We start from the raw sequence: 12248 nt of genomic DNA on the forward strand, positions 1-12248 counted from the left end.
CAGGAATGGCCACCTTGGCCTGACCCTAGTACACTACAGTGCTCGGTCACTGGCTGGGAGCAGCCTGGCGGAGCCGTGGTTTTCGAGTGAACACTGTGGGGCAGCTGGAGGCACCGTCAACTCAGCCGTGCTCCCTGCAGCACATTCCCTTGAAGGCAGATCTGAGTGAGGCACCAGATCTGTGATGCCAATAAATGTGAACTTGCTTGTTTTTTTTAAAAAGGGCTCCCAGATTGGGTCATAAAACAAAACCCAGCTAGATAATATATGTAAGACCCCCTAACCCGAACAGATTCAAAGGTTAAAAAAAGGATACAAAACATTCCAGGTAAATGCTAACAAAAAGAAAACCAAGTTATGGTAATAATATCATTTGATGGAATTCAGGGCAAATGGAGCACATTAAAATGAAAAGGATACAATACCTGGAATATTAAGTCTAGGTAATAAAAGTAAAAATCTATGAAACTAAAACTTAATAATTTGGGGAACTTGAATTTGCTCTTCAGTGTAACATTGTTATGCTTTGCAAAATGAGTCCCCCACTGTTGGCATTTCCAGATGTAAGAGAAGAAGATTTGTGAATCCCAGACCAGGCCAAACTCCCTATTTAAATTCCCATTTTAGGGCCAGCCCAGTGGCGCAGCGGTTAAGTGCACATGTTCTGCTTCGGTGGCCCAGGGTTCGCCGGTTCAGATCCCAGGTGCAGATGTGGCACCCCTTGGCAAGCCATGCTGTGGCAGGTGTCCTACATATAAAGTAGAGGAAGATGGGCACGGATGTTAGCTCAGGGCCAATCCTCCTCAGCAAAAAGAGGAGGATTGGCAGCAGTTAGCTCAGGGCTAACCTTCCTCAAAAAAAAAAATTCTCATTTTATACCACATCTCTTTTACATGGCATATATCACAGGTTGCAATTTTATACTTATTTGTGTGTTTTATTTCATTCATGACTGACTGTTTAAAATGCCACCTGACACAGAACCTAGGATGGAGTAGATGTTTGCTGAATGAATTGCACATTTCCTCCGAGATTGAGAGATAACATAGGTAAACCTGTTATAATATTTAGTATTGAGAGAGAGGAACAAGGAAATCTGGTTTTCACTCAGTCCTTACGATGGACTTTTCTAGAATATAATGCCACTGTAAAAATAACTAAGACATTAAAAATATATGAAGTCAGAGTGGTTTTATCAAACGAAAAATAAAAATCCATTTGTTCTGCCCTTCTTGCCTTTCAGTAACTGTCCCTTTTAAGGGCTTCTAGTAAAGACTCAGAAAGTCAAGGACATTGGTTGAGTCGCTCCATAGACGTTAAAGTTGGCAGTTGCTGCTGAAAAATAGCTCTGGCCCCAACTTTGCAACTCTTCTCCGAGCCTTCCAAGAACCCAGATACGTGACTTTTGACACACTGACCTAATATTGCTCATTTGGCTCAAAACACACAGACACATTAATTAAAGAGTCTTCTCTGGAAAAGGATCTCTCTCTTCCCCAGTATGACCTCAATCATAACCTCCACAGCATTCCTCTCTTGGGCTGGTAGGTGGCAAGTGAAAGATGACATAGTTTCCTCAGGCCACCTGGTGAGTCAGTCACACAACCAGGAAGAAAACCCAGTTTTACTGATGGCTAAGACCAAGAGGCTCAGCCCTACCCATGATATCGTCTATTCAATAAAATGACTAATTAAACAGCCAATTACTTACTCCAGGACTTGCTGTACAAGCACTAGACAAGTTTCAGTCCCCATTTTCCAGGACCGTGCAATCTACAGCAAGAGAAAAATGAAGGAGGCCAACGGATAGAGAAAATATTTACATAGATGAGTAAGTTCTGGCATCTCATGCACAGAGTGGTGACCATAGTTAACAATACTGTATTGTATACTTGAAATTTGCTAAGGGAATAGACCTTAAATGTTCTTGCCGTGCACACACACACACAAACACACACACACAAAAGGTAATTATGTGAGGTGATGGGTGTGTTAACCACTAACCTTATCGTGGTAATCATTTCATAATATATGCATATATCAAATCATCATGTTGTATACCTTAAGCTTACACAGTGTTATGTGTCAATTATATCTCAATAAAGCTGGGGGGAAAGGGGAAAAAAAAAGAGAGACAGGATTTACATTGTGAGCATGCCTCATTGCATGTGCTACTTGACAGGGTGGAGTAAAAGGAGGAATGTGTACATTTGGGGCTCAGTTTTTAATTATTATTTTCTAGGGTGAGGGATTTCAAAGCTTCCTTAATTTTTAACCTTTGATTTGAGTTTCTGTTGCTCATTCTATTTTGGAACTTCACTCACTCTTGAGTACCAGAGCCTGTGCAAGAAGTTTCAAAGAAAAGCGTACATGAATGGATTCACGTCATCAAGAAAGGGTAGAGACCCCAGGATGAAGGCTACTCTGAGGCTCAGAATGAGGGAGGAGCAATTCCTGGGTGTGCAAGCATAAATTCACTGAGAATAGGGGTCCTGGGCAAGTGGTTCCTAAATTCCTATTGGAGGACTAGAACTAAGAACAGATGGTTCCCAAGGCTCTCTTGTCCGCTGTTGGCCAGTTCCAAGCCAATAGTCTTCCCCATCTGTTCCCTCCTCTTAGAATGGGCGTCTGTAGGGCCTTGCCCCTTCTCCTGGGTAACTAAAGGACCATCTCCAACTTGCAGGCAGGGATTGTTTGTGCTCCGCTTCACCTCCTTCTTGGCTATTCTCTCAGCCAAGCAGGACGTGGGAGAGTGGGTCACAAGACAGTTTTAAATAATTCTTATAATTAAAGAAAATACTGTCTTCCCAATCATTATATTATTGTGTCTGGATACCAATGTGGATCAGGGGTTTACTTTTATTTTATTTGGTCATGGTTCTTGATCAAGGCGTTATATACTGTCGCAAAAGTAACAGTCTCACTATCCAAGGACCCCCAAGTCCTCCTTCCTTCCTACCCATTCTTTCATCTTGCAACTTGATCTTTAAGTTCATTTCCAACTCCCTGTGTGCCTCCAAGCAGAAGTCTTTATTATTCCTATCTGCTTTCATTTTCTCATTTCAGAACTCACAGCCTCTCTCTTGCTTTGTACGTCACTGATACGACCTTGTCCCCTTTCTTCTTCCTTTTATTTAAGCTTTTTATTTGGAAATAATTTTAAACTTGCAGAAAAGCTACAAGAATGAAAAAATACACAGGACACCAATAACCCTTACACAGATTCACCTATTGTTAAAATTTTGCTTTTAACAATGTAGGCTTTGTCATTTGCTATCTTGTCTTCCTTAATTTTTTTTTCTTGTTTTTAAAGATTGGCACCTGAGCTAACATCTGTTGCCAGTCTTCTCTTTTCTTTTTCTTCTTCCCAAAACCCCCCAGTCCATAGTTGTATATTCTAGTTGTAGGTCCTTCTGGTTGTGCTATGTGGGATGCTGCCTCAGCATGGCTTGATGAGCGGTGCCATGTCTGTGCCCAGGATCGGAACCAGCAAAACCCTGAGCTGCCGAAGCCGAGTATGAGAACTTAACCACTCGGCCACGGGGCCAATCCCCTTAATTTTTTTTTTCTCTAAGCCATTTGAGAACAAGTTGGCCATTTACTTATAAATACTTCAGTTGTATTTCCTAAGAATTAGGATTGTTTTCTAATATCACAATCATGATATGATTATCAACCTCAATTAATTTAAAATTGATACCATACTTTTATCTAATTTAGTGTCCACATCCTAACTTCCTCTCTCCTCCATTTATTTATTTCTTTGTTTGTTTGTCTATCTATTTATTTTTTATGGAATCATCGATTCCTAATTTTTTCCAAAGGCCTATAATGCATTACTGTCCTTAATTATTCTGTGCTGAAATTATCCCAGATTTAGCCAGTGGAAGCCCCTTCAAGCTGGCTCCTGTGTCCTTGTGACATGTTTTTAAACATTCTTTTACTCTCTGCCATAACAAGATGTTCCAGAGTCATCTTATGCTGTTCCCCTCCCTACCCCCAATCTTTCTTCTAAGGCCATCCTTGGAGCCTGCTCAGCAGGATGAATGCTTGAGGAGCAAAGATAGAGAGGATCCAAGAAAGGCCACCTTGGTCAACAGTTTTAGATGCTACTGAAAGGCTCAGGGCAAGGTACATCACATCCTCCACCACTGTCCCAGGAGGGTGCTCTGGACAAGGAAAGAGGCGCTCAGACCAGGCAGATTCAGTTAGAGTCGTCTACCACATGCTGGGCACTGTGAGGGATACACAGGGTTATAAGACACCATTCCGAGGAGTTTGTGGTCTAGCAGGAAGACGTGTCTGTCCATAAATGCCCATAATACACCCCTGGAAATGTTTCCGTTATGCTGTCAATAAGGTACATAAAGGGGTTTGGGGAGTTCTGGGATGAAGGATAGTACTTATGGCTGGAAGATCTGGAGAAGGCTTCATTGAGGTGACTTTTGTGTTAGACCTTGAAGGAGGTCAGGATTTGGAAAAATGATTTTCCTGGTGAAAAAGAAGTCACTACTTATGAACTCCGAATCAGGTATGACTTTGCAACTTCATTCAACCAGATCCAGCCTCCTGCTAATTGCTATAAGCCACACAGAAAGAACTTCAGTGATTATAGGCCAGCACTCTTGCTTGATACTCAGCCAAGGAAAGAACTGTCATGATGTCGTCTAATTTTTATTTTCAGACACAGAGGAAACATGTCCTTCATTCACCAGATTGAGCTTTCCCAGTGCAGTGATTGGTACGGGACTAAACGTGAAGTTGTTGCTTTATACACGGAGAAATCCGACCTGTGCACAAATCATCGACCCCACGGCCATGGGGAACTTGAACGTGACGAAGAAAACCACCTTCCTTGTCCATGGATTCAGGCCAACAGGCTCCCCTCCAGTTTGGATTGAGGACTTAGTAGAGGGTTTGCTCTCTGTAGAAGACATGAACGTGGTTGTTGTCGATTGGAATCGAGGAGCTACAACTGTAATATACACCCATGCCTCTAATAAGACCAGAAAAGTAGCAAGAATCTTGAAGAAATTTATCGACCAGATGTTGGTAAGGGAGAATTCTCTTAGACGATTCTGGGCCAAATTGAGACTGGCCCATTACCTAGAGATTTAAAGCCAAGAGATATCTGCAGTGAACAGGGGGACTATTTTTCAAATTTGAATAAGCCCCAGGGAAAGTGGGGGAAGGGCTGGAGGGAACGCCCATAGGTATGGTTGTGCAGGTTGTGCACTGCTAGGGCACCCATCTAAGGAAGCACCACTGTCCCTGTAAACACTGTGGATTTACACATTTTATTATGATAATTTTCTAGCAATAACAGCAAAGCGTCCTTAAGAGGGGGCATCTTTTTCTAATTCCCATATAGATGCCTTATGAGTAGGAGAGGTTCTGTCTAGGAGTTTCCTGGTTTCAAGGCATACTGCTTCCTCAACTTCTATAAGCTCTTCTTTTTCTTAGAAACGCCAGAAGTTTAGTGACCAGATTATTCCAAACCAAAACTGATACACATGGTCTGGTGAGAGATTTTTGTGTGTGTATGATTTATGTTTTTAGAAGACTTACAAAGATTAAGTAAATCCTAAATTTTATTTAGTGATCTATCTCATGAATTGCCCCTGTTATGAAAAAAAAGTGACGATATGAGGACTATTTCAGAGAGAATCAGGCCTGATGGCCACCGTGGCCGGGGGTGGCATAAGCTTTACACAAGCTCCACCACCTAAGCCACAGCCCTGGGAAAGTGAATATTAAAATGATTCATGACAGGCTGTCCCAGCACACTACGGTCAATGTTGTCCCCTCCCCCTTTCTTTCCTTCCTTCTCCATAGTGACTTAATTAACTGGGCCAGCATGAAGATAAAGGAGCTCACCAAAATGTTTTGGCGCCCTTCTCCCCAAGTGGGAAGGTTTTAAAGCTGTCTTACTTTGGTTTCTAGCAGAAGCAGGAATGGAGGCACCACGCCCGACAGGTTAAGGCACAGGTTAGGAGTTGGATAGACTGGTTCGAATCCCGCTCTGCCCCTCCCCAAGTGCCTGACCTTGGGCAGATTAGTTCAACTCTAGGCCTCAGTTTCCTCATCTGTATTATCAAAATAATAGTATCTACTTTGTGGGGTGATGTGACATTTAAATGAGATAATGGGTATAAGGTGCTTAGAAGTGTTTCCCCAAAGTCAACAGTTAGAAAATGTCTCCAAGTGTTGTCACCATCTTGGCCCCTCACAATTTATAATGATGGTCCTCTTGGAATTTCAGGCAGCAGGAGCTTCTCTTGATGACATTTATATGATTGGAGTAAGTCTAGGAGCCCACATATCCGGGTTTGTTGGAGAGATGTACAATGGGCAGCTGGGGAGAATTACAGGTAAGGCTTCCTGTGAATGAGCACGGGGCAGTCAGGCTGGGCAGAGTGTTAACTGAGGGAGCATGACACAGGCAACCCAAATCCTTGGGTTCGAAGCCAGCTCTTCCAATTACTTAACCTCTCCGAGAATGTGTCTTCTTGTGCAAAGGAGAGACCATAATAATATTGACCTCAGGGTATTATTTGATAAAATCTAGGCAAAGCACTTTGTAAATTGTATATGCCACAGCAAAGATAGGTGGTGATTTTATTTCCCTTATGCTAGAAAAACAGCTATGTCCCATGGGATTTGCTCTGTGCTCTCCAAGCAGATAGCTTTCTTCTTTTCATTTAATCCAGGATAGTTTCAACTATACACCTAATATGTTTCCCTCCCAGGCACAGCTGGAGTCTCACAAAAGGAAAATGAGATGGGAATTTTGATGGCTGGGGCTTACTCTCTGAATAACAGCTTTCAGGGCAAAGCTGAATGAAAACCCTCAGATAGACAGCAGGTGAATCCCCAAACAAAGCTTCCCCTGCTGGTTCTCTTGCCTCGTCCTCTGGACACCTCCAGAGCTACGAAGGAAGGGCTGAGGGAGGCTTTCTCTTGCAGAGACTCAAGGCTTCTTTTATTCATACCTTTCCCAGAATCCATCCTCACACAGATGTAGCGATCTTAAATCTAGGGAATTAGGAAGGTAGAAGTGAACGGAGGGAGGAGACATTCAAACCAACTACTTTGGGAGGTAAGCTTTTAGGGCCACAAGTCAATGTGCTACTTAACTTGACAGGTAGCCCTGGGAAAGTCGTTCTTTCTCTCTCTCTCTCTCTCTCTCTCACATACACACACACACAGACACCCCACATTGCCTAGTGTCTCCTCTTACCCGGGTACTTGAGGTCACATTGTTTTCCCTGGCTGGTTTTTTCTTACTTTCACCCCAAAGGCCAAGGCTGTCCTCATCTTCTTATTTACCTGCTTTCCTAGGGAGGCAAAGCGCTTTTTCAGTTTTTTAAATTATTGTTGTTACTATGTTTTATAAAGCAATGTGTCCTTTTTTAAAATTTCATTTTCCCTTATGGGTACAAAGGACAGATGGCTTGAATTTGCTTGTGTCCCTTATCTGTTGGGAGCTCCTCTTTTGGCTGGTGGTACATTCCCCATTAGTGCGTTTAGACGCTGACTGGCTCTACCTCCCCCCAAAAAGTCCTAATTTGTGGTGTTTGCTGATTTCCATGGTGCAAATACTCGACCGTGACTGATTTCAAGCTACCAACCTGACATCACTGACGGCAAAGTTTGGGAAGAGATGAGCAGAATCTGCTCTCCAGTGCTGGTCCTAGGGGCCTCCGGGCCACCATGGCCTTATTCTATCTACCCACCCCCCCACCCCGCCCCCTCTCCTGGGTTTTGCTCCTCTGCCTCCCAGCAAACCTGTTCCCATGACTACTTTGAATGTGAATGCGATGTAACCTGGTCTCTGAGCATGGAAATTCCCCAAGCCAGCCTTCCTTCCACTCTGGGCCCACGTGGCCCGCTCTGTGGCCTGCACCCAGCCAATGGTTCACGGCTCAAGTTTCTGTCTGCTGACTTCCTTATGCTCTCCTGATTCTTTATCCTATCTGAGCCCCAAGGTCAATCTCAGCTGCCCCTCAGAGCAGTTTCAGGAGTAAAGTGTCTCCCTTCCTCACTCACCTCCCACTGCCTTGCCTGAGTAGACTCACTGGATTGTGCAGCGGGAATCTGGCCCGGAACTCAAGGACCCGATTCACTCCCAACGCCCGAGAACCCGACGGTTCTGCTTGTTATTTACTAGGCTGTATTGGTTGCTTCATCTCTTTCACTTCCCTTTCTTTCCTCTGCCTTTCCTTTTGCTTTTCCTCTCCAGGCACATCTCCTGGTTTTACTTCTCATTAACTTCTCCAGCAGAAGATGGCAGAGGATGAACGGATTTTAAAATATTTCAAGTACCTGATCTCTTGATAATGCGTTAAATTTGATTCTCAAATGCAAGGGCATGTAAAAATCACCTAGGAGTGCTGGTTACAATGCCGACTTGCTGAATCTGCATTCTGGGGTTGGCGTCCAGGAATTTGTACTTTTAACCAGAAGATGCAGGTGGTCTGAACACCACACTTTAGGAAACAACCATAGGGCTGTGCTGTCCAATATAGTAGCCACTAGCCACGTGCGGCCATTGAGCACCTGAAATGTGGCTAATACAAATTGAGATGTGCTGCAAATACAAATACACGCTGGATTTCGAAGACTAACTACAAAGAATATTTAAAAACTCTCAAAGTTGTTAATATTGATTACACATTGAAATGATAATATTTAGGATATAGTGGGTTAAATAAAATGTATTATCAAAATTAATTTTCCTTATTTCTTTTTACTTTTTAAAACCGGCTTCTAGAAAATTTTAAAGTATATATGTGGCTCACAGTATATTTCTATTGGACAGCACTGCCTTAAATACTTCATGGTGACCTTGGGGATGGGAGTGAGAGTCCCTGAAACTGCATGCAAAATGTTGAATGTCTGTCCTGGGAGAGGTCCAGAGCTTTCATCAAATTCTCAAGCCAGTTAATGCTGCAATAAAAACCAAGGATCAATATCTAGACACTTTTCTGGTGATCTTAGAGCAACGAGAAAGAGCTCGATTTTCCCATTTTGTTTCTATTCTATAATAATCTCAAAATGTTCTTGATTCAGATCCAGAAGTCCTTTTATAAGTCTTCTGAAGTAGCTATTAATTCTACCTCCATTTTGCAGACAAGGAAACAGAGGTTCAGAGAAGTAAAGTAACCCACTTAAGGTCACACAGCTGCTGGTGTTAGGTTTGGGGTTCCAGGTCACATCTATCTGACTCCAGTGGTCTCTGCCGACACAAAATACGCAGCTTTTTAGGGCAGGTTAACTGTGTTTTTTGTCTGACATTGTAAGCTGATCATTTGCTCTGGCTTATCGCTGAAGAGATCATATGCCCAAGTTTACTGTGACAGTCCCCATTTGTGCCTGTTGTCCTGGTATAATTATTAATAGCACCCTCATCACTTTCAGAATTGCCCTGGTTTGGACTTTGTGTAGTAAGCCGATTTATCCGCCGTGGATCTGAGGTTGCCATAAACTGGGGCTCTCACGGTTTATCTTCTTCGACAGGAAGTGGTGCCGTCTTAGGAGAGGGGGCGGCTTCCGCAGCAGACCCTTTCCTAGGTTAGGAGTTTCTTATTCTGTGTGAAGAATATCCTGTGGCCTTGGGTGCCCACATGTTGATCTGTCTCGTCCCACATCAGTTTCAGCTGGGAGCAGACAAACGGGGAAGAAATGCTGGGGAGAAAAAAGAGAAAGAGATAAGGAAAGGAGGCAGACAAAGACAAGCCTCAAGGAGCAAAAGTGTATTGAGAGAGGGGAAATGGAGAGAGTGAGGCTAGAAAAGGAAAACTGAGGCCAAGTTGCCATCTCTCAGATTTTATAACACCAGGGGATAGGAGATGTCATTTAAAATGACGTTCTTAGATAACTTCGAGACATACCTTGAAACCTTCTTCACTACGGGTAGGTTTCTAGCAAGCAGGGCTTTTTGGAAACACTGGTGTTTTTTTCTTCTTGGGTTTTTTTTTTTTTTTTTTAGTTTAAAGACTGTAGTTTGTGGTTACAGCATCACAGCAGCTGCTCTCTTGTTTTTCCAGCTGTTTCATAACCATGATAAGGAACGCCCAGCTAACATTGACCAAGAAAAGAAATCAGTCCAGGCATTGGTGGGGTAGGTTAATTCTGCAGGAATTGACACCCACTTTATTTCCCTCGTCCATATCTCGTCTGACACCTGCCCTGACCAGTGAGTTTCACACCTTTCCACTGAGCTTGCCAAACCCAGTGTGGTGAAACCAAGAGCACGACAGAAAGAAGTGGTTGCCTCGTGAGGCTGTAGCTCTGGTTATGGATCTTTCTGAACCTCAGTTCATTCATCTGTGAAATAGGAGTCATAATAATTACCTGCCTCCCTCACAGGCATGTGATGTGGATCATATGAACTGGTACATATGAATACAAATTGAAACTGTAAAGAAGTTGTATTAATAACAAGAAGGAAAGGTTGAGTGAGGTTTCTGGGTCATTTAAAATGGGATGAAGATTAAGTATAGCATCTGCTTTTTATATGCACCCTTGGGCGCTTTTTTCCTGAGGAAGCACTTTATCCCCACGCCCCTGGTCCCCGTATGTGTGTGCACTCCCTGCTGTTGAGCCCCTCACAACATATACCTCCTGGTGGGTCTGGATGCCATTCTCAGGGGACACTGCGAGAGTAACCCTCTCCACTGTGGGAAAAGGCCACAGGGCTGTGGAAAGGAGCCTGACAAAGCAGGATGGGAATGTGAGTGGTTGCCCAAGCGAGGGTGTCCTGCAGCCTGTGAACCATCCTTGTGAGGAGGGATCAAAAGCCCGGCTGCAGGTGACTCATGGTGTGGGGCTGCCAAGCCAACTCTGTTTTCCTTCCAGGTCTCGACCCTGCGGGCCCTTTATTCAACGGGAGACCTCCTGAGGACAGATTAGATCCCAGTGATGCACAGTTCGTTGACGTCATCCATTCTGACATTGACGGTAACATTCCTTTCCTTGTGGGTCAGTGACTCCCTCAGACTCCCAAAGAGTCTCCCCCTGAGGGGATCGTCATCCAGGGGTGGATCAGGTTCCTCCAGATTCCCTCTTTTGCTATGAGGCAGGGTTCCAAATCCAGAGAAATGTTGAAGGGAAGTTGGTTTAATGCAGGCACCCAAGATCTCTTGCTGGAGTGAAAGTGCTTTTCCCGTCACCTCTTCTTATTTTTAAAGTGATCGCCTTGAGAAATCAAGGACGGGCTGATTTCCACACCAAGTGGACAGATGTTTCCATCTGTGCAACTGGGTTTGGATGCATGATTTCCTGTTTTGGTTGAGTCTTTCTCATTATTTCCTTAAGCTGAAAGGTATAGTCAAGTGTTGTGTCCCTCTACACAGAGCGATTCTGAACCACCTATAGCTCTCCAGCTCTCTGTGGATCTTTCTGGCCATTTCTGTCTTCGTGGTGCTGATTTCATATTTGAGATTGGGTACATGCATGGGGGTTGGGGTGATGTTAAAGATGGGTCTTTACATCCAGATGTCGGGGGAAGAAGTGGAGGAGGAACTTGGGAAGGGTTGAAGGGACAGAGCAGACTGCTGATTTACTTACACCTTCTTTGCGATACGACCACCTGAAAAACGCTTGACCACCTACCAGGGGCACTCTGATGTGGTATTCAGCAATTATTTGCTGTAGAAGAAATGTCCCTGTGAAACAGCTGCATTCTTACTGCGTAGTTTGCAAAGTACTGACTTACTTAAGTGTATACCTCAAAGACATTTTAACACTTGATGGAATAGAGTAATTTATTTTTTATTCTTGGGGAGAAAGTGAATTTTGAGGGAGAGAGTATAAACTTTGCAGTCAGGCAGAGGTGGACTCCAGTTCCAGGTTTTGTTCTCTCTAGTGGTGTCGTGTTTGTTTCTTAAGTCCTCTGAGCCCAGTATTTCCGTCTGTAACTTACTTCATCTGAATTTACCAATGGCTACTTTTCAGACATTGTGAAAATTAGAAGAAAGTTGTGTGAAACCTAACATCATGCCCACAGACACATGTAGGTTTTCAAAATATATCGCAATGATGTACTATTGTAACCGAGCGAAAAGGGGCTTATTCTGCTCGCGGCAATCCAGTGTCAATCAATTGCAAACAAGCCCGGTGGTTGAGAAAGGAAAGTTTACACGATTACCTGGCAGAACTGGAAGATGGTGGACTAGTGTCCTGAAGAACCGTCTTAGAATCCTACAGAATCTGAGGCCGTTCTATAGAGGAAGTGGGCAGGGAAG

General features: G+C 43.6%; 1 protein-coding gene and 1 long non-coding RNA gene across 2 annotated transcripts in view; one reads left to right on the forward strand and one right to left on the reverse strand.

The window, feature by feature from the left end:
* LIPH (lipase H) overlaps positions 1–12248 on the forward strand; it is a 48324-nt gene that overhangs the window by 12059 nt on the left and 24017 nt on the right. Inside the window, exons 2-4 of the mRNA XM_014846137.3 lie at positions 4685–5052; positions 6263–6371; positions 10861–10962. Coding sequence (XP_014701623.1) covers positions 4685–5052; positions 6263–6371; positions 10861–10962 — 579 coding nt within the window. The remainder of the gene's footprint in view (positions 1–4684; positions 5053–6262; positions 6372–10860; positions 10963–12248) is intronic.
* On the reverse strand, positions 4976–8163 carry LOC139045248 (uncharacterized). The gene is made up of 3 exons (XR_011503254.1): positions 8050–8163; positions 7241–7337; positions 4976–5106 (listed from the first exon to the last, which is right to left on the reverse strand). It is a non-coding gene; the product is annotated as an uncharacterized lncRNA (long non-coding RNA).

The sequence above is a fragment of the Equus asinus genome, chromosome 5 (genome assembly GCF_041296235.1).
Source record: "Equus asinus isolate D_3611 breed Donkey chromosome 5, EquAss-T2T_v2, whole genome shotgun sequence".
Classification (NCBI taxonomy): Eukaryota; Metazoa; Chordata; class Mammalia; order Perissodactyla; family Equidae; genus Equus; species Equus asinus.